This window comes from Tachyglossus aculeatus, chromosome X4 (assembly GCF_015852505.1).
Source record: "Tachyglossus aculeatus isolate mTacAcu1 chromosome X4, mTacAcu1.pri, whole genome shotgun sequence".
NCBI classification, from domain to species: Eukaryota; Metazoa; Chordata; class Mammalia; order Monotremata; family Tachyglossidae; genus Tachyglossus; species Tachyglossus aculeatus.
The window spans coordinates 18,579,269-18,606,563 of NC_052098.1; the positions used below are offsets into that span (position 1 = coordinate 18,579,269).

The 27,295-nt window shown below is 43.9% G+C and overlaps 1 protein-coding gene across 1 annotated transcript in view; it reads right to left on the reverse strand.

Moving 5' to 3' along the window:
• The window catches only part of PLGRKT (plasminogen receptor with a C-terminal lysine), a 37,736-nt gene extending 12,181 nt beyond the window's left edge, over positions 1-25,555 (reverse strand). Inside the window, exons 1-2 of the mRNA XM_038769848.1 lie at positions 25,430-25,555; positions 21,511-21,597 (exon numbers count right to left, since the gene is read on the reverse strand). Of these exons, the coding sequence (XP_038625776.1) occupies positions 21,511-21,591 (81 nt within the window). The 5' untranslated portion in view covers positions 21,592-21,597; positions 25,430-25,555. The remainder of the gene's footprint in view (positions 1-21,510; positions 21,598-25,429) is intronic.
• Positions 25,556-27,295: the final 1,740 nt, after the last annotated feature.

A 27,295-nucleotide genomic window follows, 5' to 3' on the forward strand; every position in this document is an offset into this window, starting at 1 on the left:
GGCAGGGTTTGAGAGGGAAGAATAACCAGCATTTAGCATTTATAATGTGCTTAATAATTTAAAAACATAGTCATTAGTTTGGAAAGAGTCTATGAGAAGAATATAAGAGTAAATTAAAGCTTTTTCAAAATACATTGTGATGGTATTCCCCCACTCCCTTTTGGGACTTTTAAAATTGTTTCCCAATTTCCACAATTCCTGTGCATGCCTCCATTCCCCAGGCTAGTGGTGTAAAGGCAAAACAAACGTGTTGCTTAGCAGTCAATCAAGGCAGAAAGGAGGGCGAGCAGGAAACAGTGTTTCTCCCCATCCATCCCCCGAAATTCAGGCATTTGACAGTTGTAAGCAGCAGTGTGGCTCACTGGAAAAAGCCTGGGTTTGGGAGTCAGAGGGCGTGGGTTCTAATCCATCTCTGTCACCTGTCTGCTGTGTGACCTCGGGCGAGTCACTTCACTTCTCCGGGCCTCAGTGACCTCATCTGTAAAATGGGGATGAAGACTGTGAGCCCCACGTGGGGCAACCTGATTACCTTGCATCTACCCCGGTGCTTAGAACAGTGCTTGGTACATAGCGCTTAACAAATACCATCATCATTATTATTATTATGACAGAAATGGAATACTAATAACGGGGATTGGGCCATTTGCAATCCGCCCCACCCATACAGCACACATACCAATCTTTACATTATTTACTATAAATTACTTATTCAGATTATTGTCTGTCCCACTGTAGGCAGGGAATGCGTCTGCTGATTCAGTGGTACTCTCCTGCGCACTTAGTACAGGGCTCTGCACCTAGGGTGCAATAAATATCATAGATTGATCGTGGGGCTTGTTAAGTGCCTACTCTGTACCCCACACCGGACTAAGCATTGGGGTAGATCATCAGGTCCCACCTGGGGCTCACAGCCTAAGTAAGAGGGAGAACAGATGTCTGGAGGAATCCCAGAGGCCCTCATAATGGCAATATTAGCCAGTTCTCTGGGTTTAACAGGTCCTTCGGTGACACCTTTCTCTGTTTAAGAGCCTACTTGACCACTCTGGAATAGCTCGATGACTTGACCTACTCAAGCCAAGTCTGGCTATTTGCTTGACTCAAATAATTCAATGACTTGATTGACTCAAATCGACTACAGTGCTCTGCACACAGTAAGTGCTTAATAAATACGATTGAACAAATGAATGAGTAGCCAAGTTCGATTTGAGATGAGATGAAACTACTCTCTTGAGTTAATCAAGACCCCTGGCCCTGCTTATCAGTAATATCAGATCACCTAGAAAAAATGCCCTTATCTGCTTTCTATCCTAAAGTATTTCCCTTATATTGTACTCTTCTTATCATTTGGAATGCTGTACCAACAGTATATAAAGAAACTCTGTATTGCTTGAAGTTGAGCTGGCCTTGACTAGCAGGTGAATCTCTGCCACTCAATTGCCTCTCCCTCCTAGTGCTGGAAGAAGCGCTAGTAGAAATAAGCTTGTCTCTGACATACTTTTGCTAAACATAACGCAGTTTGTGAAGTTTTTCTTCCACACAGTGATATTTCACGAGGAGGCCAAAATAAGACATTTGGATTATTTGTGGATTTCAATGATCTATGCTCATTCTATTCCCCACTCTTCCAGATAATGGAGTTTGTGTTTCTGCAAATGGCAACAAAAAGTCCCTTTCATCTTCTAAATCTTGAAATATGGACTATTGTTTTCCTATCTTAGATACCTGGAGGCTTTCCCTTGGGAAAGCTAATCACTGAAAACTAAAAAAATTACTTAATCCAATTAATTTCCTACTCCTTTATAATACGGATAATCCCATATCCTTCCCGACATTATCAATCTAATTATTCCAAGAATCTACCCAATTCTGATTTCAAAATGTTTAAAAATTAATTTTTTTCAAATATTTTTCTCCTACCACTGCTACCGTTTTGAAATATGACTTTGCGAAACAATGCCAGAGATGTTTTTACAACAGTAAATTGAAATTAAAATATATTGACACAGAACAATAATTAAACCCAACGGCTCCTGAATTCTGCTTTAATTCTACATGTTGACATCCAAGTACCTCCAATATGAAGATAGATTTGAAATGCAGACTACTGAATATTTCATTAGGATAATGATTTAAATTGAATACAAATATAGTATTAAATGATATTAAAAATATTGTTCTATGAGCTCATATCCCAGATGCAGGCTTTTAGTTTGATAAAAATTCATATTACTCATAGATATCTGATCAAGAAATAAAATAGTTCTTAATTGACGGTTCTGGGTCATCCCTCCCCATCCCATCTGCAAAGGATAAATCTTGATTTGGAAATTCACTTAAAGCTACAGCTTTGACATCAATATCCTATTATCAGGGATCGGTCTTCCCTCAAAATGTAAAATGTGATTGGAAAAAGGCTGAATTTAATTTAAATATGCAGGTATTTAGGATCTTGGTATTTTCCTGCTTAATTTGTTTTTAGATTTTTTTAAGTGATAAAGATTGTAAGGGGATTTGTTCCATTATGACAGTTTGGTACTACTACTAATGATATTTGTTAAGCACTTACTATGTGCCAAGCACTGTTCTAAGCACTGGGGTAGATACAAGGTAATAGGATTGTCCCATGTGGGGCTCACAGTCTTAACCCCTATTTTACAGATGAGGTAGCTGAGGCACAGAGAAGTTAAGTGACTTGCCCAAAGTCACACAGCTGACAAGTGGTGGAGCCGGGATTAGAACCCACAATCTCTGACTCCCAAGGCTGTGCTCTTTCCACTAAGCCACGCTGCTTCTCGTTACCACTACTAATAGGTCTTCATCTTTTAAAACATTCAAAAATTATATTTTTATTTTACTGATTACTCCAATCAGATTCTTAAAACTTGGGTATAATAGACTTTGGTGACTGAATAACAGGTATCTAAAATAGAAAGTTTGAAAAGCAAAACAATAGGACAAAATGTTAAGTGACAGATAAAAACGAACGACAGAAAGAAGAGGAAGAAAAGTAGTGAAAAAGGTAGCATGAAATCTGAGAACACCTTAATCATTTTCAGATTTTATTTACAGCTATAACGGATTAAAATTTTATGCAAGAAACTTGTTGATCCAGACAACTGAGCAATGATGAGATTTCTCAGACTAAAAATAGCAGTAGGCCCTTAGTTTTTATGTGACTAACACAATCTCTCTCTAGAATTATAAAAAGCATTTGAAAATTAAAATGCCAAAGTATGAGTACAGTAACAGAGCATTTGGAAGACATTGAAAACAAGCTAATATAATTTCTTAATGCATTATTTTCCCTGATTCAGGAATAAATATTTGTGGGTCATATAATGGGCAAGTCACTTCACTTCTCTGTGTGTCAATTACCTCCTCTGAAAAATGGGGATTAAGACTGTGTGCTCCATGTGGGACAGGACTGTGTCCAACTTGACAACCTTGACTCTACCCCAGCGCTTAGTACTGTGCCTTGCACATAGTAAGTGCTTAACAAATACCATTTCAAAAAATAATCTCAGGCTACATACCGCTTCCAGGAAAGTCTCGCACTGATCAAAGAACAATAGAAATGGCATTACTGGGTCGGACCAAAAGTCCACCCAGCCCCGTGCTTTGTCTCCAACTGTGATCCTTCTAGACTGTGAGCTCGTTGTGGGGTAGGGACCGTCTCTATATGTTGCCAACTTGTACTTCCCAAGTGCTTAGTACAGTGCTGTGCACACAGTAAGTGCTCAATAAATACGATTGAACGAATGAATGAATGATCCAAAAGTTGGGTGGAGGTTATCCTTCATGAGAAGCAGCGTGGCTCAGTGGAAAGAGCCCGGGCTTTGGAGTCAGAGGCCATGGGTTCAAATCCCGGCTCCGCTGTCAGCTGTGTGACTTTGGGCAAGTCACTTAACTTCTCTGGGCCTCAGTTACCTCATCTGTAAAAAATGGGGATTAAAACTGTGAGCCCCACGTGGGACAGCCTGATCACCTTGTAACCTCCCCAGCACTTAGAACAGTGCTTTGCACATAGTAAGCGCTTAACAGATACCATTATTATTATTATTATTATTATCCTTCTTTCACATGGTTACGGGTGTACGTACCATTTAACTTTCCTAACTCTCTCCTCTCCATGATGGGCCTCTCAACTATGATGTATCTAACTGCTTCTGGAAACTGCTGACATTTCCAGCCTACGCAATTTCTTACATTAAGGGAGTCCACATGCTAAACATATTCTGTAAAGAAGTTTTTCCTTTCGTTCACTGAGCTTAAATGGATGCTTTCTTCTTTGAGTGCTGTGGAGTTCGGTGACTGACCAACCTATTTTCACCCTACCTACACCCTTCATGATTTTATCAAGTTCCATCATGTTACCTTTCAGACTAAAAAGGCCTAATCGTTACAGTTTACATTCACCTGGAAGCTGCTCCATCTCTCAGATTATTTGGTTGCCTTTCTCTGAACCTTTTCCAGCTCTCATATGTCTGTTCTAAGATGGAGCCAACCAGAACTGTTCCTGGTACTATGGTTTTACATATAGCCACCTTCCTGAAAAATGCTCTTCCCTTGGCATTCTTTGGTGATAGCGCTGTTGCATTTTAATTCCAGTATTACTTACAGTGCTCTCTCACTTTGAAATGCTGCAAAATTTACCTAGGCTTAAGCACTTCCCTTTCCCCTTCCTTTGAAGTATTCTGACTTGGAGAAGCAGCATGGACTAGTGGAAAGAGCAAGGGCCTGGGAATCAGGGGAACCTGGGTTCTAATCCCGGCTCTGCCATTTGCCTGATACATCACCTTGGGAAAGTTGCTTAACTTCTCTGTGCCTCAGTTCCTTCACCTGTAAAATGGGGATCCAATACTTGTTCTCCTCCCTCCTTACACTGTGAGCTCCATGTGGGGCAGGGACTGTGTTCAACATGATTATCTTGTATCTGTCCCAGGGCTTACTTAGTACAGTGCCTGCCACATATTAAGTGCTTAACAAATATAATGATAATAATAATAAGAGAAATAATAATAATTGTTATTATTCTTACATTGAATAGAATGATTAAAGCCCAGGCTAGGGTTCAGACAGTAAGCAGAGTAAACAGTTGCCTCAGGGCAGGAGTTAGATACTCAGATGGAGATGAACGAAAACCAGGTCTCTCATTCATACAGAACACTAACCTAACTCCCAATCTTCCTCCTAAGAAAAATTTATGGAATTAAATTCTTACCTTTTGGGCAAAACCTTGGCTCTTTATTTACTTATCATTTAACTTTACGGAAAAATAATTACCCCATTTTTGCCTTGTTTTTCTTTATGATCAGTCCAGTTTTCAGAACATACACATACACCATTTTTAATAGTGCCATCCAATGCAAAATTCCCCCAAAGCACTCTATAATAAAGAGCTTTATTGCAGTGAGATGCATGGTTTCAATCTTCCTTGCCTCTGTGGAGTCATCTATAGTTGGGGTTTATATGGTACAGTGAAACTAATAATAACATTAAAATGTGACAAGAGGCCATTTACTTCCTACATTTCAACTCATCACCTAGAGGGCCAAGTCATTTTTCTTCTTATTTTACTATTCTTTCTATTGAATCTTTTAAATTTAAAATCACCTTCCAGGATCCTGTTAGAAACAAGACAAATTAGAGGATTTGTTTGGATGAAAAAGATAAAAAGGGACCTAAACTACACAAACAATACTTAGTTAGAATAAATGCTTGTCATACACAAATGTTCAGTGAAAAGTAAAATAACTGGAATAACCAATATTTTGTCAATATTTGAGTCCATTTATTTTTAATTAGTGACTATAAGAAACAAATGAGTAATAGCTACTTTCCTCCAGAAAAACCTCAGGTATTTTCTAAACTAATATATTGTGCCTGGCAGCCTTCTCATGCTTGGGTTGAACTTTGATATTCTCTTCATAGGTCCAGGTCTTTTGACTTATTTTCATTCTTGTTTCTCCAAGATATCCACTTATCCAAGGTATTTCAAGATATCAATATCCATCTCAAAGCATGGTTTCCAAAATAGAACACTTGAGCACGAGAAAGCTCACCAGTCATAAATACAAGTTGGGACATTTATTACTTAATTCTTTCCCTCATCTTTTGCCCCTCATCCCACCTTCCTGATCCCTACCCTAGGGCAAGGGGTAGCAGAGCTAGACTCCATAGTTTGTCTTTATCTTTTATGCTGTTTTTGTTTTTTCACTGATACATTTCTCCTTATGTGTCCACCACCACCCTCCTCTTCCTCTTAGATTGTGAACTGGTCAGGGAATGTGTCTAAATATCACTCTTGCATTTTCTCCCACTGCTTGGTACAGTACTTTCCACATTGCTGGCACTTAAATACTGTTTCTACCAGTAAACTCACTAGGCCTGGGTACCACTTCTCCTGCTGCTGACCTCTTGTTCACCCCTCCTTCCCCCTGCCCTCTCCTCCCACCCATCCTCCCCCTTCATATCCAACAGACCATTGCCCTTCCCATCTTCATTGCTCTTCTGAAATCATTTCTCCACCAGGAAGCCTTCCTCAATTAATTTCTACTCTTCTCACCTTATAAACCCTAGCTCCTACAGTGGCACTTTTGTGCTGCCCAAGCCCTATCTGTAGTTTACTTTAGGATCTGTCTCTCCTGCTAGATAGTAAGCTCCTTTCAGGCAAGGATCATATCTTTTAACTCCATTGTACTTTCCCAACTGCTAGGTACAGTGTCTTGCATACAGTAGGTGCTCAAACATTGATTGATTGTTCGAAGTCAGGAAAGACAACACTGCACACACACTGACAAACGTGCTGATTCTTTACTGTTTATGCTGACCCAGAATAGGTGGCCAATAAGTCAATCATCAATCAATCGTATTTATTGAGCGCTTTCTGTATGCAGAGCACTGTATCAAGCACTTGAGAGAGTACGATATAACAGTCAGTACAAACGTTACCTGTCCACAACGAGCTTACGGTCTAGCCAGTCTGGCCATGGACAGCACTTGCAATAATCAGGTGGCCCTCTGTCGATAGGAAATAACGGCTATCCGTTATGTAGGTTTGGCAAAGGAATGTGATGATATCATATGAAAATCTTTGTGAAAATCCATAGACCCTAGAGGGTGTGGCTGGGGTGAGGGTGGGGGGCTCCTAACTCCCAAACCCACTCCAGAGTCATTGCATTTCCCTCCCAGGTCCCTGTATTCCTAGGGCCCCCACTTCCAAGTCATTGGACTTGGAGGCAGAAGCAGAGAGGGAGGGAAGCTGAGTGTCTAGAATTAAAGTTACGGATAAAAAGGAGTCTGGTGTGGTGTCCGCATTTTCATTCATTCATTCATTCATTCAATTGTATTTACTGAGTGCTTACTGTGTGCACAGCACTGTACTAAGCACTTGGGAAGTACAAGTTGGCAACATATAGAGACGGTCCCTACCCAACAGTGGGCTCACAATCTAAAAGGGGGAGACACAGAACAAAACAAAACATATTAACAAAATAAAATAAATAGGATAAATATGTACAAATAAAATAGAGTAATAAATACGCACAAACATATATACATACATACAGGTGCTGTGGGGAGGGGAAGGAGGTAAGGCAGGGGGGATGGGGAGGGGAGGAGTGGGAGAGGAAGGATGGGGGCTCAGTCTGGGAAAGCCTCCTGAAGGTGAGCTCTCAGTAGGGCTTTGAAGGGAGGAAGAGAGCTAGCTTGGCGGATGTGCGGAGGGAGGGCATTCCAGGCCAGGGGGATGACGTGGGCCAGGGGTCGACAGTGGGACAGGCAAGAACAAGGCATGTTGAGGAGATTAGCAGCAGAGGGTGCGGGCTGGGCTGTAGAAGGAGAGAAGGGAGGTGAGGTAGGAGGGGGCGAGGTGATGGAGAACCTTGAAGCCGAGGGTGAGGAGATTTTGCCTGATGTGTAGGTTGATTGGTAGCCACTGGAGATCTTTGAGGAGGGGAGTAACGTGCCCAGAGCGTTTCTGGACAAAGACGATCCAGGCAGCGGCGTGAAGTATGAATTTATGTGGGGAGAGACAGGAGGATGGGAGATTGGAGAGGAGGCAGATGCAGTAATCCAGACGGGATAGGATGAGAGCTTGAACGAGCAGGGTAGCGGTTTGGATGGAGAGGAATGGGCAGATCTTGGCGATGTTGCTGAGGTGGGACCGGCAGGTTTTGGTGATGGATTGGATGTGAGGGGTGAACGAGAGACCGGAGTCGAGGATGACACCAAGGTTGCGGGCTTGTGAGACGGGAAGGATGGCAGTGCCGTCAACAGTGATGGGAACATCAGGGAGAGGGCAGGGTTTGGGAGGGAAGACAAGGAGTTCAGTCTTGGACATGTTGAGTTTTAGATGGTGGGCAGACATCCAGATGGAGATGTCCTGAAGGCAGGAGGAGATGCAAGCCTAGAGGGAGGGAGAGAGAGCAGGGGCAGAGATGTAGATTTGGATGTCATCAGTGTAGAGATGATAGTTGAAGCCGTGGGAGCGAATGAGTTCACCAAGGGAGTGGGTGTAGGTAGAGAACAGAAGGGGACCAAGAACTGACCCTTGAGGAACCCCTACAGTAAAGGGATGGGAGAGGGAGGAGGAGCCCTCAAAAGAGAAGCCCGCAAAAGTCCACATATGATTGGGGTGAACCAGCAGAAAGCCGGATTGACATAAATGGACATAGCCAGGTGTAGCTGATGGGATGATGCGACTAGGGAAGTGGGAAAGTGCCCTTTTTGGAGGGCTTTAAAAGTGAACTGGATTTCAGGGGGGAAGGGAGTTTCAAATAAGGGGAAGGGTGAGAAATGGGAGAGTCAAGAGGTTAGCTTTGGAGGAGCAAAGACTGGGAGCTGAAGTGTATCAGAATAAGAGTTACAAAAGCGAGGAGACAGCTGGAGGAGAGCTTTGAATCCACTAATAAGAGTGTCATGTTTCACATACTGATGCAAGACTTAGATGGGCAGGAGAGTTAGCTGGCATGTGCATTTCCACCAGTTGGTTTCTCTCCCAGCGCTGCTCTCTCTGCTAAGATTTGGGAGAAGCCAGGACACAACATGTTTTCTTTTGAGGATAAGGCAGCCACTATCTCTGCTAATATACTCTGATTCTCTTCTGAGAAAAAAAAAATCATCCTCAATTTCCTGGAGGTATAGAATACGAGAGCACCAAAAATGGAAAAGTGTGACTTTATATATTCTTGACTTAACTATGAAATGAACATATTATATACTGATTGTTTTGGATGGGGAAAAGGTGTTAACATTTTTCTATACCTCAGCACTCTTGAATGTAAGCTCGCTGTGGGCAGGGAATGTGACCGTTTACATTGTATTGTACTCTCCCAAGCGCTTAGCATAGTACTCTGCACACAGTAAGCGCTCAATAAATAAGACTGAATGAATGAATTAGCACACCACCCCTACTTATTGTGCTTTGAATTCCTCTCTCATCGCTGACCCCTTGCTTACCTCCTCCCTCTGACCTGGAACTCCCTCCCCCATCATATCCAAAAGACCACCGCTCTCCCCATCTTCAAAGCCTTTCTAAAAATCACATCTTCTCCAAGAGGGCTTTTTATTTTTTAAATGGTATTTGTTAAATGTTTACTATGTGCCAGGCACTGTACTAAGCACTGGGGTAGATACAAGCTCATCAGGTTGGATACAGTCCATGTCCCACGTGGGGCTCCCAATCTTAATCCCCATTTGATAGATGAGGTAACAGAGGCACAGAGAAGTGAAGTGCTTTGCCCAAGGTCACACAGCAGACAAGTGGCAGGGCTGGGATTAGAACCTAGGTCCTCTGACTCCCAGGCAAGTGCTCTTTTCACTGGGCCACGCTCATCCCCCACCCTATTTGCCCTCCCCTCCACGTCACCCATGCACTTGGGTCTGTAATAATAATGATGGTGTTTGTTAAGCGCTTACTATGTGCCAGGCACTGTACTAAGCGCTGGGGTGGATACAAGCAAATCGAGTGGGACACAGTCCCTGTCCCACGTGGGGTTCACAGTCTCAATCCCCATTGAACAGATGAGGTTACTGAGGCCCAGAGACGTAAAGCGACTTGCTCAAGGTCACACAGCAGACAAGTGGCAGAGGCGGGTTTAGAACCCATGACCTCCTGACTCCCAGGCCCAGGCTCTAGCCACTACACCATGCTGCTTCTCAAGCACTTGGATACTTACTCCACCTGCAGCCCCACAGCACTTTACATCCATAGCTTTATACTCAGCTGCTTCCTCGATCCGTAATGTATTTAATATCTGTCTCCCCTACTAGACTGTAAACTCCTCAAAGGCAGGGATCATGCCTACCAACTCTATTCCTCTTGCCTCTACTCCACATGGATGTCCTGCTGGCACCTTAGGTTTAAATGCAAAAACTGAACACCACTCTTTCCTCCAAAATGCCACTCTTCCATCTAACTTTCCCATCACAGTTGACAGCACCACCCTCCTCATCTCTGACACCCACAACCATAGCATTTACCTTAACTCCTCGCTCTCTTTCAACACTCAGATTCAGTCTGTTGCTAAACTCCAGTGGTTTTTCCTCCACAGCATTTCCCAGACTGCCCCATCCTCTTAATCCAAACGGCCACCACTCTGGTTCAGGCACTTATTGCATCCTGTCTGGACTACTGTATTGGCCTCCTCACTATTTTCCCTGCTTCCAATCTCTCCCTTCCCCAGCCCATACTTCATTCTGCTGTCTGGCTCATTTTTCTAAAATGGTGTTCTACACAGGTCTCTCTGTGCCTCTAAAAATTCCAATGGTTACTCATTCCTCTCTGCAAGAAACAGAAACTCCCATCGGATTTAAGGAACTCCATCACCTCTCTCTATCGTACTTATCAACCTCACTAAGATTGATCTATGGGGTGGGGCAAGCCTGGCACATAGCTCTACCCCACAGGCTCCCAGGAGTGAGAGGATCACCCCCTCCACCCCACAATACATGCTCCCAGACCAGAAAATGGCTATCAGAGGGCAAGAATTCAACCTGCCTTCTTGCCTTCACCTCTCCACGGGGCAAGATGAGCTAGCTATGGCTACCCGCCCTGTCACAAAAGCGGGAAGGATAGCCTGGCCAGTAAAATGGTTTTCAGCTGGCCTTTCCCTATTTGGTTCTAATATGGGAATGGATGTTTCCATGTCCTTATTTTATTCTTGGCATTGAGCATCCTTCTGCCATGGCTCTTGCCATCAGAGTTCAGTGGGTTGGATGCTGTGCCAGAATTCCACTAGGGCACACTGCTTCCCCCGTGGATTGTGGGTTGTGAGATTGCTTGTTACTGCATACCTCCTGATTAGCTCAGAAATCAACTCAATTGTCAGCTGCTGCCACCTGGGAGTTCTGGGAACAAGTGCTATTTCCCACATCCTGTTTGGATATTTGCCAAGAGCAGGGTATCCAGGGTCAGCTTTGAAAGTGGGACTAGTACTACATAGCTCCAAAGACCTTTTTATGGTATTTATTAAATGTTTACTTGATGCCAGGCACTGTACAAAGTGCTGGGGTAGACATGAGTTAATCAGGTTGGACACAGCCCCTGTACCACCATGAAGCTCAAAGACTTGATCCCCATTTCCCTCCTTTTCCTCTGCTCCTCCTCCCCTCCCCATAACCCCGACTCCCTCCCTCTGCTCTACCCCCTCCCTGTCCCACAGCACTTGTGTATATATGTACATATTTATTATTCTATTTATTTTATTAATGATGTGCATATATTTGTAATTCTATTTATTTATACTGATGCTATTGATGCCTGTTTACTTGTTTTGATATCTATCTCCCCCCTTCTAGACTGTGAGCCCATTGTTGGGCAGGGATTGTCTCTTTTGCTGAACTGTACTTGCCAAGCGCTTAGTACAGTGCTCTGCATGCAGTAAGTGCTCAATAAATACGACTGAATGGATGAATTCTACAGATGAGGTAACCAAGGCATAGGAGAAGTTAAGTGATTTGTCCAAGGTGACACCACATTCATGGGATGGAGCCAGGATTAAAACCCAGGTCCCCTGACTCCCAGGCCTGTGCTCTTTCCACTAGGCCATGCTGCTTCTCTATCTGGTTTTGCCACTTCATAAGGAACGAGAAATGAGGAGGGCAAAAATAGTAAACCGTACTGTACACTGCAAATGATAAACATGATAACACAACCTGAGATGATCTTTTTGTGTGCCTAATGTGGTTGGGACTGTGGATCCCACATTAGCCATTTTCAGTCATACATAAATCTCTCTCCCTATATATTTTTTTGGGGGGAGGAGAGAGTCTTAGCTATTAACCATACCCCATTTGGACTCCATGGCCTGCCATGTCCTACCCAGGGTGGCAAAAAAAAGTACATAAGCAGGTATGTGTTTGAGGGGCAGAGGGAGGGGGTTTCTATAACAAGAGTTGGCTTGATGTCAAAGGTTAAAATTCCTCCATGCAAATTTGGGTCACAAAGAGAATTTTTCCTAGAAATGTTTTCTTCTACTTTTAGACCCCTAATTATCTGAATAAATTGCACGTGAGATTCACGCATTGAAAAACAGGCTATAAAAAGGAAAGCAAAGGTATCTTATGTGCAATTTTTGCCTGCTGGCCTCATAAACTACAGGATCATACTAGACCTTGATCAAGCACTTAGTACAGTACTCTGCACACAGTAAGCATTCAATAAATATGATTGAATGAATGAATTTGTAAGAATTTATCATAGCATGCCATTATTCACTAGTGTTATAAAATTATCTCAAATAAGAACAAGATATGCTACAATTTCAGCAAGCACAAGATAACCAGACAGAATTTCAATTGTATACAATTTTTTTGAATGAGCTTAGGCAAGATTATTTAAACAGTTTTCTTTTTCCATTAGTCAACAGTGTGGTTACATTTCATAGATTCAAAGATTGCCTCTGGCTTCGTAGATAAATGGTCTTACTCATTTGGTAATATTGTCGAATACAAATTGCATCACAAAGGAAAGATGTCAAAATTCTAGAATTTTAGAGACGTTTGTGGTTCTAAAGGAGTGATAGTTTAGTATAAATAACATCAAAGTTTATCATGTTCTTGAATACCATTATGGCCAACATAGATTTGGCAACATACTCTTTCCACCAGTTAGTACTTTGAGGAAAGGGGGGGAGGAGGGGTTTAAATTTTAAACAAAGCTCCCAGTCTTAAACCCAAAGATTCTAGGTGGCATTTGGGAAAGGAACAAAGGACAAAATAGATTACTTTTTGAACATACAAAGCAGGGGGGTGGGGGGAGAGAGCACACCTAAGAAACCTCAATTCGGTCAGTAACTTGGAATGACCAACTACATGTCAATCATCATCATCATCATCAATCGTATTTATTGAGCGCTTACTGTGTGCAGAGCACTGTACTAAGAGCTTGGGAAGTACAAGTTGGCAACATATAGAGACAGTCCCTACCCAACAGTGGGCTCACAGTCTAAAAGGGGGAGACAGAGAACAAAACCAAACATACTAATAAAATAAATAGAATAGATATGTACAAGTAAAATAAATAGAGTAATAAATATGTACAAACATATACACATATATACAGGTGCTGTGGGGAAGGTAAGGAGGTAAGATGAGGGGGATGGAGAGGGGGACGAGGGGGAGCGGAAGGAAGGTGCTCAGTCTGGGAAGGCCTCCTGGAGGAGGTGAGCTCTCAGTAGGGCCTTGAAGGGACGAAGAGAGCTAGCTTGGCGGATGGGCAGAGGGAGGGCATTCCAGGCCCAGGGGATGACGTGGGCCGGGGGTCGATGGCGGGACAGGCGAGAACAAGGCACGGTGAGGAGATTAGCCGCAGAGGAGCGGAGGGTGTGTGCTGGGCTGTAGAAGGAGAGAAGGGAGGTGAGGTAGGAGGGGGCGAGGTGATGGAGAGCCTTGAAGCCGAGGGTGAGGAGTTTCTGCCTGATGCACAGATTGATTGGTAGCCACTGGAGATTTCTGAGGAGAGAGTAACATGTCCAGAGCGTTTCTGGACAAAGACAATCCGGGCAGCAGCATGAAGTATGGATTGAAGTGGGGAGAGACATGAGGATGGGAGATCAGAGAGAAGGCTGATACAGTAGTCCAGACGGGATAGGATGAGAGCTTGAACGAGCAGGGTAGCGGTTTGGATGGAGAGGAAAGGGTGGATCTTGGCAATGTTGCAGAGCTGAGACCGGCAGGTTTTGGTGACGGCTTGGATGTGAGGGGTAAATGAGAGAGCAGAGTCGAGGATGACACCAAGGTTGCGGGCTTGTGAGACGGGAAGGATGGTAGTGCTGTCAACAGAGATGGGAAAGTCAGGGAGAGGGCAGGGTTTGGGAGGGAAGACAAGGAGTTCAGTCTTGGACATGCTGAGTTTTAGGTGGTGGGCAGACATCCAGATGGAGATGTCCTGAAGGCAGGAGGAGATGCGAGCCTGGAGAGAGGGGGAGAGAGCAGGGGCAGAGATGTAGATCTGGGTGTCATCAGCGTAGAGATGATAGTTGAAGCCATGGGAGCGAATGAGATCACCAAGGGAGTGAGTGTAGATCGAGAACAGAAGGGGACCAAGCACTGAACCTTGGGGAACCCCCACAGTAAGGGGATGGGAGGGGGAGGAGGAGACTGCAAAAGAGACTGAGAATGAACAACCGGAGAGATAAGAGGAGAACCAGGAGAGGACGGAGTCTGTGAAGCCAAGGTCGGATAGCGTGTTGAGGAGAAGGGAGTGGTCCGCAGTGTCGAAGGCAGCTGAGAGGTCGAGGAGGATTAGGATAGAGTATGAGCCGTTGGATTTGGCAAGCAGGAGGTCATTGGTGACCTTAGAGAGGGCAGTTTCCGTGGAATGTAGGGGACGGAAGCCAGACTGGAGGGGGTCGAGGAGAGAGTAGGTGTTGAGGAATTCGAGGCAGCGTGTGTAGACAACTCATTCAAGGATCATTGGCATTTATTAAGCACTGTGCTAAGCGCTTGGGAAAATAAAATACAATAGAGTTGGTAGACACAGTCCCTGCCCGCAAGATGCTTATAGTCTACAGGGGGAGACACATTAAAATTAATTACAGATAGGAGAAATGGTAGAGCATAAGGATAATGACCTGAGAGCGTGGTACATCTTTGCATATGAATTGCTCACATTAGAAGAGGTGGAACAAGTCCATCATAGGCTCTGGGGCTAAGTTCCCATTTGGAACCACCTCTCATCATAATTTCAGGTTGTCCAGTCAACTAATGAATGGATTTATTGAGCGTCTGAGTGTGAAGGACTGTACTAAGCATTTGGTAGAGTACAACAAAAGCGAAACACGTGTTCCCCGCCCTCAAGGGGTTTACAATCTATGGCAGGCAGCCAGCCAAAAATTATTTACAAATGGTGGAAGCAGGAGGAAGAACAAGACTAGAATGAGTAATACAAGTAAGTCAGGAAGAAATAGGGGAATACTTGAATATGCAAATAAATAAGAATACATAGGTACATAAATACTGAGGGTCAGAGTAAAATCCATAAGTACTAAAGGAGGCTGTTGGGTTGATGTGACTAGAATGTTGTGAATTTATTGTGGGAGGCTTAAATGTCATGACTGCAGCACCAGGAAGTCATAAATTTGAAAAATGACTCTCTCCTCCCTTCAAAGCCTTATTGAAGGCACATCTCCTCCAAGAGGCCTTCCCAGACTAAGCCCCACTTTTCCTCATCTCCCACTCCCTTCTGCGTCACCCTGACTTGCTCCCTTTGCTCTTCCCCCCTCCGCGCCCCACATGACTTATGTACATATCTGTCATTTTATTTATTTGTATTGATGCCTGTCTCCCCCACTATAGACTGTAAGCTCACTGGGGACAGGGAATGGGACTATTTATTGTTGTATTGCACTTTCCCAAGCTCTCTGTACAGTGCTCTATGCACAGTAAGTGCTCAATAAATACGAGTGAATGAATGAAAAATGAGAACGAGGGTACCTTAAAGACACCCTTGGTACCAAATAACCACATATAATCCCCCACTTCCTAGGAGGCAGTTTCTCCCTCCTGAACACATTCTTTCCAGGAGCCAGGATATATATATATATATATATATATATATATATATATATATATATATATATATATATGTATATATGTATATGTGTGTGTGTGTGTGTGTGTGTGTGTACGTACACGAGTGTGATTGTTTTTTTGCTTTCTAATCATCCTTGCCCCCATTTCCAGAGGAAGGGAACAGTATGGTCCAGTGGCAAGAGCACAGGTGTATGGTCCAGTGGCAAGAGCACAGGCTTGGGAGTCACAGGATGTGGGTTCTAATCCCTGCTCCACCGCTTGTCTGCTGTGTGACCTTGGGCAAGTCACTTAACTTCTCTGTGCTTCAGTTCCTTCATCTGTAAAACGGGGATTAAGACTGTGAGCCCCAACTGGGACAGGGACTGTGTCCAACCCGATTCATTTTATAACTAATCCAACACTTAGTACAGTGTCTGGCACATAGTAAGCACTTAATAAATATCATTAAAAAAAAGAAAAAAAGAGAGCTAGAGGCCACCCATGCCAATCTGAGGCTGGTCTAAAATCAGGAAGAATTTTTTTTTTACTTTAGTCCACTCCCATCCCTAAGCTAAGGCCCACGATTTTCCCCAATCCCTCAGAGCCCCGCTCCTTCCCTATCTGCCGATGCTGACTTCCAGTTCCAGTTCACTTGCTGACAGCACTCTTGATAGGCAGGGAAAATTGGGGTCTGGTTTTCTGAATTTCCCTCTTGCCAATAGTAGAGAGTAGTTCATGGAAATGCCATGATCACTGAATAAAATTTATATCTGCCTTCTTTCTGAATGGAAAAGGTTTCTATTCTTTCTTTTCTGCTAACTCAACATTCACCTAGGTATAACTAAAAGGTTATTCAGAAGCAGCGTGGCCTAATGGAGACAGCAGAGGCCTGGGAGTCAGAGGACCTGGGTTCTAATCCCAGCTCCACCACTTGCCTGCTTTGTGAGCTTGGGCAAGTCACTTTTTTTTCAATAGTATTTGCTGAAGCACTTACTATGTGCCAGGCACTGTATTAAGCACTGGAGTAGATACAAGCTAATCAGGTTGGACACAGTTCATGTCGCACATGGGGTCACGATCTTAATCCCCATTTTATAGATGAGGGAACTGAGGCACAGAGAAGTTTAAGTGACTTGCCCAAGGTCACACAGCAGACGTGTGGCGGAGTCAGGTTTGGTACCTAGGTCCGTCTTTAACTTCTCTGTGCCTCAGTTTCCTCAACTGCAAAATGAGGATTCAATACTCACTTTTCCTCGTATTGAGACTGTGAGCCCCATTTGAGACAGGGACTGGATAGGGCCTGTTCAACTTGTGTCTACCCCAGTGCTTAAAACAGTGCTTGACACATAGTAAGCACTTAAATACTATTAAAAAAAAGCCATAACCAACCCAGTCACTGATCATCCTTCTGAAGGAAAAAGCAAGAACATGAATATTTTCACATGCTTGGTATTTCCTCTTAAACTTACTAAGTACTTTTATCCTCCTCACTATATATTTGGTCAGAGGCATTTGAGATAGTCACTAGTTAATCATCTGAGGCATGGGGAATGTTTGAAACAAAAAGCTGCATTAACTAAAAATATAACAGTAACTGTTCCATTTCCAATCTGAGCTTTATAAAATGAATGAGACTTATTTACAGGGAAAAATTCCTCCTAGATTCTACTCTTTGGGGAGGAGAAAGAGAAAAGGGGTTCAGAACTCAGACTGTGACCCCCATGTGGGACAGGGATTGCATCTCACCTGATTTTCCTGTAACTACCCCAGCGCTTAGTATAGTTCTTGGCACATACTAAGCACTTAACAAATACCACCACCATTATCACTATTGTTATCACTACTAGTAACTCAAGCCAAAAATTGTTGTCCCTTGTGAAATTCACAGTTGGAAACTTTTAAAGTTTGGGATCTTTTTGTTTCAGAACCTCATCACACTAATCAAATAGAGACTAGAAACAAAAACCCATTTTGTTTTTGTGGCTAGTGGATTGTCTTGCATATTATGTGCACTCAACAGAAGTTGGTTGAATTGACGGAACAACCTTTCTACGAACCATCACTACCTTTGCCTAAACCGCTCAGGATCTTAAGATTTTGTGGAATATTTACCCTCTTATCTCTATGTGCTTCTTTTTCCCCACTCTGATCAATCAATCAATGGTTTTTATAAAGGGTTACTGTGTGCAGAGCACTGTATTAAGCCCGTGGGAGAGTACAACAGAGTTGGTAGAAACATTCCCTGCTCACAAGGAACTTACAGTCTAGAGTTCAGTTATTACAGTCCAGTTTTGATGAGTCAATGGTATTTATTGTGTGGCTGTGGGCGGAGAACTGTATTAAGTCTTCAGGCAAGAACGCAGAGGTAAAAGACACAATCCCTGCCCTAAGAAGCCGACAAATGATGCTCCTGCTTCCATCCCCTTGCTCGTGCTGCTTCCCCAGCCAGGAACTCCCTCCCCCGACCAAAATCTGACAGGCCACAGCTCTTCCCAAATTCAAAGCCCTCCTAAAATCCCTCCCACCTCCTCCAATAAACCTTTCACAATACACTCCCAACACCCCAAGTCGAATCGACCCAACAGCCAGCCACCCCTAGAACTTATATTTTATTCATACGCGTCCCCAGCATATGTTAATACATGTGCAGTCAGTTATCTATTTGGAATTGTTTGTGACTATTTTCTTCATTATACTGTAAAAGATCAATCATCAATCAACGGAATTTACTGAGCGCTTTCTGTGAGCAGATCACTGCATGAAGGGCTTGGGAAAGTACAAGATAATAGAGTTGGTAGACGTGATCTCTGCCCACAAGGAGTTTAGTCTATAGCTTCAGTCTTTATTCTCTTCTTTCCAAGTGCTTAGGACAGTACTTGGCACACAGTAAGTGCTCAATAAATACCACTGGATGATGAAATTAATTAAGGGTCTATGTTGACTCCACGACTAAACAAAGCTCAGACGTGCCACCTAGTGGCACTTTATGAAAGTGTACATCTTTACCTGAAAATACTTTTGATATTTATTAAGTACTTATTATGTGCCACACGCTGTGATAAACGGGGGGTAGATACTAATCAATCAATGGTATTTATTGAGCATTTACTCTGTGCAGAGCACTGTACTAAGTACTTGGGAGACTACAATACAGTAAAGCCGGTAGACATGATCCCTGCCCACAAGGATTTCACAGACTAAACGATGAGATACAACACAGTCTCCGTCCCACACAAAGCAGACAGTCTAAGCAGGAGGAAGAGCTGGTATCTTCTTTCAGTTTTACCAAAGAGGCAACTGAGACCCAGAGAGTTAATTGACTTGCCCAAGGCCACACAATGGCCAGAATAGGGATTAGAATCTAGGTCTTCTGACTCCCAGTAGCATGCCCTTTCCACTAGATGAAAAAGTTTGTTTAACATCATTATTACTTCAGTCCACTCTCTTGATCATCTTTGGTAAAAGGGGATAGAATAATATGGATAACCCAACTCCTCAAAAAAATTCAAAATCTGATTTAAGCATTAGCTTCCTTCCATTCATTCAATCAAATTTATTAAAATAATAATGATGGCATTTGTTAAACGCTTATGCAAAGCACTGTTCTAAATGCTGGGGAGGATACAAGGTTATCAGGTTGTCCCACGTGGGACTCACAGTCTTAATCCCCATTTTACAGATGAGGGAACTGAGGCACAGAGAAGTTAAATGGCTTGCCCAAAGTCACACAGCTGACAAGTGGCAGAGCTGGGATTTGAACCCATGACCTCTGACTCCCAAGCCCATGCTCTTTCCACTGAGACACAATGAGAGCACTGTACTAAGCGCTTGATCTTCCCCCTACTAACAAAAAGCAAAATGATTTGGTCTGTGTTCCATCACCTTTTGTTTCCCCATCTTTCCCTCTCATTTTGGTGCTACAGATAACCAGGAAGACATCGAAATCTCATTTTAGTTGAATTTCAAACCCCTTCCTTCACTTCCTTTCCCCAACAGTTATTTTAACCCAAACTGCCAGATGCTAGAGAGAAAAGACATAGAGGTCACAGGCTATTTACAGTGAATTACAGCATTTCAGTCTAGATTTATTAGCTCCCACACTTGATTAACCTGGGAAATTTGCTATTGCAAAGAATGAAGTGAGGGGAGCACAGCAATTCACTGTCACACTCTTACCTCTAAAACCTGCAATGAGAGGGACTTGAGAGAGGGGTGACTAGTAGTTGGTCGCATTACTGCTTTAAGGTAGTTTCCTTTTGGTAATCCACTCTAGTAACGCACAGTGAGCCCAGCAACAGAGGCTAGCCCCGTTTCAAAGGACCTAGAGAGACTCAGTCATCATCATCATCATCAATGATATTTAGTGAGTGCTTACTGTGCACAGAGCATAGTACTAAGCTCTGGGGAGAATGCAGTACAACAGAGTTGGTAGACTCGTTCCCTGCCCACAACGAGCTTACAGCCCAGAAGGGGAGACAGGCATTACTATAATGTCAGATCTAGCACAGATCCAAGGGTTTAGCTGGCCTCTTAAACAAGGCTACCAGCTATTCAGCAAGCTCATCATGATGATGGTATTTGTGAAGCGCTTACTATGTGCCAGGCACTGTACTACATGCTGAGGTGGATACAAGCAAATCAAGCTGGACACAGTCCCTGTCCCATGTGGGGCTCACAGTCTCAATCCCCATTTTCCAAATGAGGTAACTGAGGCACAGAGAAGTGAAGTGACTCGCCCAGGGTCACAGAGCAGACAAGTGGCAGAGGTGGGAATAGAACCCATGACCTTCTGACGCCCAGGCCCATACTCTATCCACTATGCCTGTCTTCTCCTTGGTACTTCAAGATAAATCCCCAAGTGTTCAGGGAAGTAAAATACTATGAACAAATAAATCTGTATTTTTTTTTTCAATGAGCCATACACAGTTGTCAGTTTAGGTGGGATAACTGGGCCAACTTAAGTCTCTAGTGGGACCAGAGGCTGTTCTATTCCCACCTTCCCCAAATACAGCCATGCTTCTAGGGCCTTGGGGGCTGCCTCCTTACACTGCACTGGCTGCCAAAAGGAATTTTGCAAGAAGTAGCTGGTGCACCAGAGGAAAAGGGTGGGAGAGGGTTACCCTGATTCCCATCACAAAAGAGGGGGCCCAGAAGATGCCCTGAATGGCCACTGAATAAAGACTTTAGACTCATTGACTAGATCGGTAGTTTTCAATTGTTCCTGCAAAAGCCTGTTTGGCACCTAACATGCATTACTATTCAATGACTTGAATTCTATTTGAAAACAGCAGTTTTCTGTTCTACTTTGACTACCTGCATAAGCGCTTAGTACAGTGCTCTGCACACAGTAAGTGCTCAATAAATATGATTGAATGAATGAATCTGGCCTTACCTACACTTTATCTTTTTTATGGGGAATAAAATACAAATATCCTAGCCCGAAAGTGCTCAAGTAGTTCAAACTGGAACAAATTAATGCAATCTATTCAAACCTACCTGAAGCCGAGCATTCATAAGCATGAATTCCTGTTGGTTTTTCATGTTTTCATTCATAGATTTGGAAAAGATAAATCCCATTTTGACCTAAAATGTTAAAAATACAACAACACATCAAGGTAAATTTAATACATGTTCAATTAGGATCCCAGCATCCTATTATTCTTATAACAACTGTAATCTTTGTTTCTAATTTCTCAACTCCCAATGTCCTAGTCTTAAAGAAACAGCAGCATGGCCTAGAGAAAAGAGCTCAGATCGGGTCAGGAGTCCTGAGTTACAATTCTAGCTCTGTCACTTGCCTGCCATGTTACCTTAGGATGGCCTTTTTTTTTTTTAATGGTATTTGTTAAGTGCTTACTATGTGCCGGGCACTGTATTAAGCAGTAGGGTAGATACAAGTTAATCAGTTTCAACACAGTCCATGTCCCATGTGAGGCTCACCGTCTTAATCCCCATTTTACAGATGAGGTAACTGAGGCACAGAGAAGTTGAGTGTCTTGCCCAAGGTCACACACAGCAGACATAAGGCGGAGCAGGATTAGAACCCAGGTCCTCTGACTCCCAAGCCCGTGCTGTTTCCACTAGGCAACGCTGCTTCAGACGTCATGTGATCCTGCACATGCACGTAACAAAACATAGAGCACGGGCCTGGGAGTCACAAGGTTATGGGTTCTTATCCAGGCTCCACCACTTGTCTGCTGTGTGACCTTGGGCAAGTCACTTCACTTCTCTGGGCCCCAGTTACCTCATCTGGAAAATGAGGATTGAGACTGTGAGCCCCACAGGGGACAGGGACTGCATCCAACTCAATTTGCTTGTATCCACCCCAGCGCTTAGAACAGTGCCTGGCACACGGTAAGCACGTAACAAATACCATCATCATTATTATTACAATGGTGTCCAATGTGACCTTTTGCAGAAGAGCATTTCTCCACAATTGTCAACCAACCACCCAGGACAGCTTGCCTATTGCTAAATCCTGCCTGTTCTTTCTCTGCAACATTTCCTGCTTTTACTTATTCCTCTCCACCCAGACTTTGGTCCAAACTCTTGTCATATTGCATCTAGACAAATGTACTAGCCTCTCTGCTGGTCTCTTTGCTCCAGCCTCTTCCCCCTTCAACTGATACTCCGCGCTGTTGCACGGATCATCTTGAAGCATCCCTCATCTCACATTGCTCTCTTCAAAACCCTCCACTGGCTTCCCATTTCTCTCCACGCCAAGTAAAATCTCCTCATAATCAACTTCAAGGATCTTCACCAACTTTTCCCAATGTATATACTGACCTTCTTTGCAAACTACTCTTCTGCTTGCTCCCAAGCTAAGCTTCTGGTTGACCTTAGCTTTCAACTCTCCTGCTTCTGTGCCCTCGCTTATACTGCTCCATAGGACCCACCTCCTCACCTAATCCCACAGACTAACAATAATATAATTGTGGGGTTTGTTTAGCACTTACTATGTGCCAAGCCCTGCACTAAAGCTCTGGGGTAGGTACAAGAATGAACAAGTCCCTCAAGGTGCTCACAGTCTAAGTAGGAGGAAGAACAGTTTTGACTCCCCATTGCAGTTGCGGAAATAGGCACAGAAAAGTTAAATAACTTGCCCAAAGTTCCACAGCAGGCAAGTGGCAGAGTAAGGATTAGATCCCAGGTCCTCTAGCTCCCAGACCTGTGCTTTATCCACTAGTTCTTCCCACCTTCAAAGCCCTCATAAAATCCCAACTCCTCCACAAAGCCTTCCCAATTAAATCTCAACACTGCAAGTCACATCAACTCATCAGCTGCTTCTGGCATTTACTATTTATTCCTTCTCCAGCACTCCTATATATAGTACAATTTATTGATTATGATTACCCTATTTGTAAATATTTTCGTGTCTGTCTCCCCAGTTAGAGTGTAAGCTCCTAGACAGCAGGGAACATTTCTTATTTTTCTGTTGTACTTTCCCAAGGGCTTAGTATAGCACATTGCACCTAGTAGGCACTCATTAAATACATTCATTACTTCTACCTGTGTCTCCTGCCCCTCACAAAAAAAAGAAAGATGCATTTATAGGGAGTGACTGAAGCAGTGTATGAGAAGCAACATGGCTTAGTGGAAAGAGCCCGGGCTTGGGAATCAGCGGATCTGGGTTCTAATCCCAGTTCCGCCACTTCTCTGCTGTGTGGCCTTGGGCAAGTCACTTAATTTCCCTATGCCTCTGTTACCTCATCTGTAAAAGGGGGATTAAGACTGTGAGTCCTATCTATGTATTGATCAATCGATGGTATTTATGAAGTGCTTACTGTGTGCAGGGTACTGTACTAAGTGCTGGGGAGAGTGTGTGGGACAGGGACTAGTAGCTTGTCTACGCACTTAATGTGGTGCTCAGCAAAGGATAGGCATTTGTTCATTCCATCACATTTAATGAGCACTTACTGTGTGCAGAGCACTGTATTAAGTGCTTGTACTAAGAGTCTTGTCTTATGCGGTCGAGTCATCTCCGACTCATAGTGACACCATGGCCGCATCTCTCCCAGAATGCCAAATACCATTGATTTTTTGATTGATCTACCATAGCACTTAGCAGAGTGGCTAGCACAAGGCATGTGCTTAACAAATACTGTAAAAAGAAAAAAAAGGAATGACTATGGGCACCACCTACGCGCAGCCTTCTCCAGAAACCAATTGCAGCCCAACCTCCCTCCCTCGGCCCATCTGCTCCCAACTTAGCAAGGGCCGGGGGCAGCAAATGGGGAAGCTTGGGCTCGGGGAGATGGCTACGAGGGTCTTGTGTGGAAGAAGAAAGAGAGATCCCAACACTTCAAGTGGTTGGCTGCCTTCTTGTTCTCCCTTCCCATATACTCTTCCCCCAGCTTCAAAGCCTCATTGAATGCCCATCTCCTCCAAGAGGCCTTCCCAGACTAAGTCCCACTTTTCCTCATCTCCCGCTCCCTTCTGCTTTGCCCTGACTTGCTCCCTTTGCTCTTTCCTCCTCTCCCTGCCCCACAGCACTTATGCCCAGGTCTGTCATTTCATTTATCCCTTTGCTCTTCCCCCCTCCCGGCCCCATGGCCCTTCTGTACATCTCTGTCATTTTATAATAGTAATAATAATAATGGCATTTATTAAGTGCTTACTATGTGCAAAGCACTGTTCTAAGCACTAGGGAGGTTACAACGTGATCAGGTTGTCCTACGTGGGGCTCACGCTCTTAATCCCCATTTTACAGATGAGGTAACTGAGGCCCAGGGAAGTTAAGTGACTTGCCCAAAGTCACACAGCTGACCATTGGCGGAACCGGGATTAGAACCCATGACCTCTGACTCCAAAGCCCGTGCTCTTTCCACTGAGTCACGCTGCTTCTCTGATTATTTATTTGTATCGATGTCTGTCTCCCCCCACCCCAGACTGTGAACTCGTTGTGGGCAGGGAATGTATCTCTTTATTATGGCATTGTACTTTCCCAAGCGCTTAGTACAGAACTCTGCACACACGACGGTAAGGGCTTAAAGTATGAACGAATGAATGAATTCTGGCTGGCTCGCTCGCTTCCGGGGCCCACGCTCGCTCCCTCCCGCTTCCCCCCCCGCCCCCAAGCAACCAACCCTCTGGCCCTTCGGGGTCATCAGCCCCCGACGTTGTCGACTTGTACTTCCCAAGCGCTTAGTCCAGTGCTCAATAAATACGATTGAATGAATGACGGAATCAGCCAGAGTATTTAGTAAGGGCACAGCGCTGTCCTGATAAGCACTTGGGAGAATGCGGTAGAAACAAGGAACAGTGTTTTGCACATAGTAAGCGCTTAATAAATGCCATTATTATTATAAGCAAGGCGCGCCCTTCCAACGCGCACGCGCACGCCCTCCGGCCCTCTCCGGCGAGCACTTCCCCGCCCCCCCGCCGTGGGCTAGGCTACCGCTCGTCCCCCGTTTACCGAATCGAGTGTGGGGGGATCGATGATCAGGTGGCGGGATGGTGGGGCTTTCTTTTTCTAGCTCTCCTCTTGTATTTCAAGTTCGGTAGCTCACAGTCGGTCCAACGGACTACTCAATCCGCAGCCAATCAGCGTGTAGCTCCCTGGATTACCCTTAAAGGGCCCGGAACCCAATTCGCCCTCCCTCGCTCTTGTCTCAGGCCATTTCTTCCTTAAGAATGATAACGACGACAGCCAAAACCAAAAATAATGATAATGTTCGTTGAGACTTCGCCCCATGTCAATCACTGTACTAAGCGCTGGGGTAGATCCAAGATAATCAGGTCCCACGTGGGACTCACACTCGAAATAGGAGGGTATTGAATCCCCATTTTGCAGATGAGGGAACTGGGGCCCAGAGAAGTGGAGCGACTTGCCCAAGGTCACATAGCAGGTAATTGATAGATCCCGAATTAGAACCCAGGTCCTCTGTTGGGTAGGGACCGTCTCTATATGTTGCCGATTTGTACTTGCCAAGCGCTTAGTAATAATAATAATGGTATTTGTTAAGTGCTTAACTAGGTGCCAGGCACTGTACTAAGCGCTGGGGTGGATACAAGCAGATCAGATTGGACGCAGGCCCTGTCCCACGTGGGGCTCACAGTCTCAATCCCCATTTTCCAGATGAGGTAACTGAGGCCCAGAGAAGTGAAGTGACTTGCCCGAGGTCACACAGCCGACAAGTGGTGGAGCCAGCATTAGAATCTATGACCTTCTGACTCCCAGGCCCATGCTCTATCCACTACACCATGCTGCTTCTCACAGTACAGTGCTCTGCACACAGTAAGTGCTCAATAAATACGATTGAATGAATGAATGAACTCCCAGGCCCCTGCTCTTTCCACTAGGCCAAACTGGTTCCTTCTGGGGGCCCATAAATTATTTACATCAATTATTCATAAATGATTTATCTATATTAGTGTCTGTCTCCCCCTCTAGACTGGTCTATCACAACACTGTAATGCCAAAGCCTTAGGGAGAAGAGGAGGCTTGTGCAGGCTGTCTTGGGGTTGGGCAAATTTTTTCGAAAGTGATTTTTGTCCAAAGTCCTGCCCGGACTACAGGAAATATGTCTCTTTTAATTACATTGCATCTCCTCCAGGGCTTAGCACAGTACTTGACACTCAAACTATATTATCATTATAATAATAATAATGACAATGATAATAACAATAATAATAAAATGTCAGTTCAGCCATTTCTGGGTTACTAAATCTGAGCTTTCAGAGTTGAAGATGAAAGCTCTCCCTAGGTAACCCCAGAGTAAATTTGGAAGTTTACCCTATTTGGTTAATTATCCTTTCCACAATGACTATGCTCTGTGCACGCTCAGAAATGAAGACATGCCCATATGGATCTCATTCTCTGTTTTCATTACCTCTTTCTGTTCCATACCTTTGGTGTTTCAGTACTAAAGAGTCTCCCTTTGATCCCACTTCTGGCTTGATCTTGTATCTTGATCAGCACTTGTATATATTTGTACATATTTATTATTCTATTTATTTTACTTGTATATATTTACTACTCTATTTTATTAATGATGTGCATATAGCTATAATTCTATTTATTCTGACGGTTTTGACACCTCTCTACACGTTTTGTTCTGTTGCCTGTCTCCCCCTTCTAGACTGTGAGCCCGTTGTTGGGTAGGGACCGTCTCTATATGTTGCCAACTTGTACTTCCCAAGCGCTTAGTACAGTGCTCTGCACACAGTAAGCACTCAATAAATACGATTGAATGAATGAATGAATTCTGTTATACTGCACTCTCCTAAGGGCTTAGCAAAGTGCTCTGCACGCAGTAAGCCCTCATTAACAATAATTAGG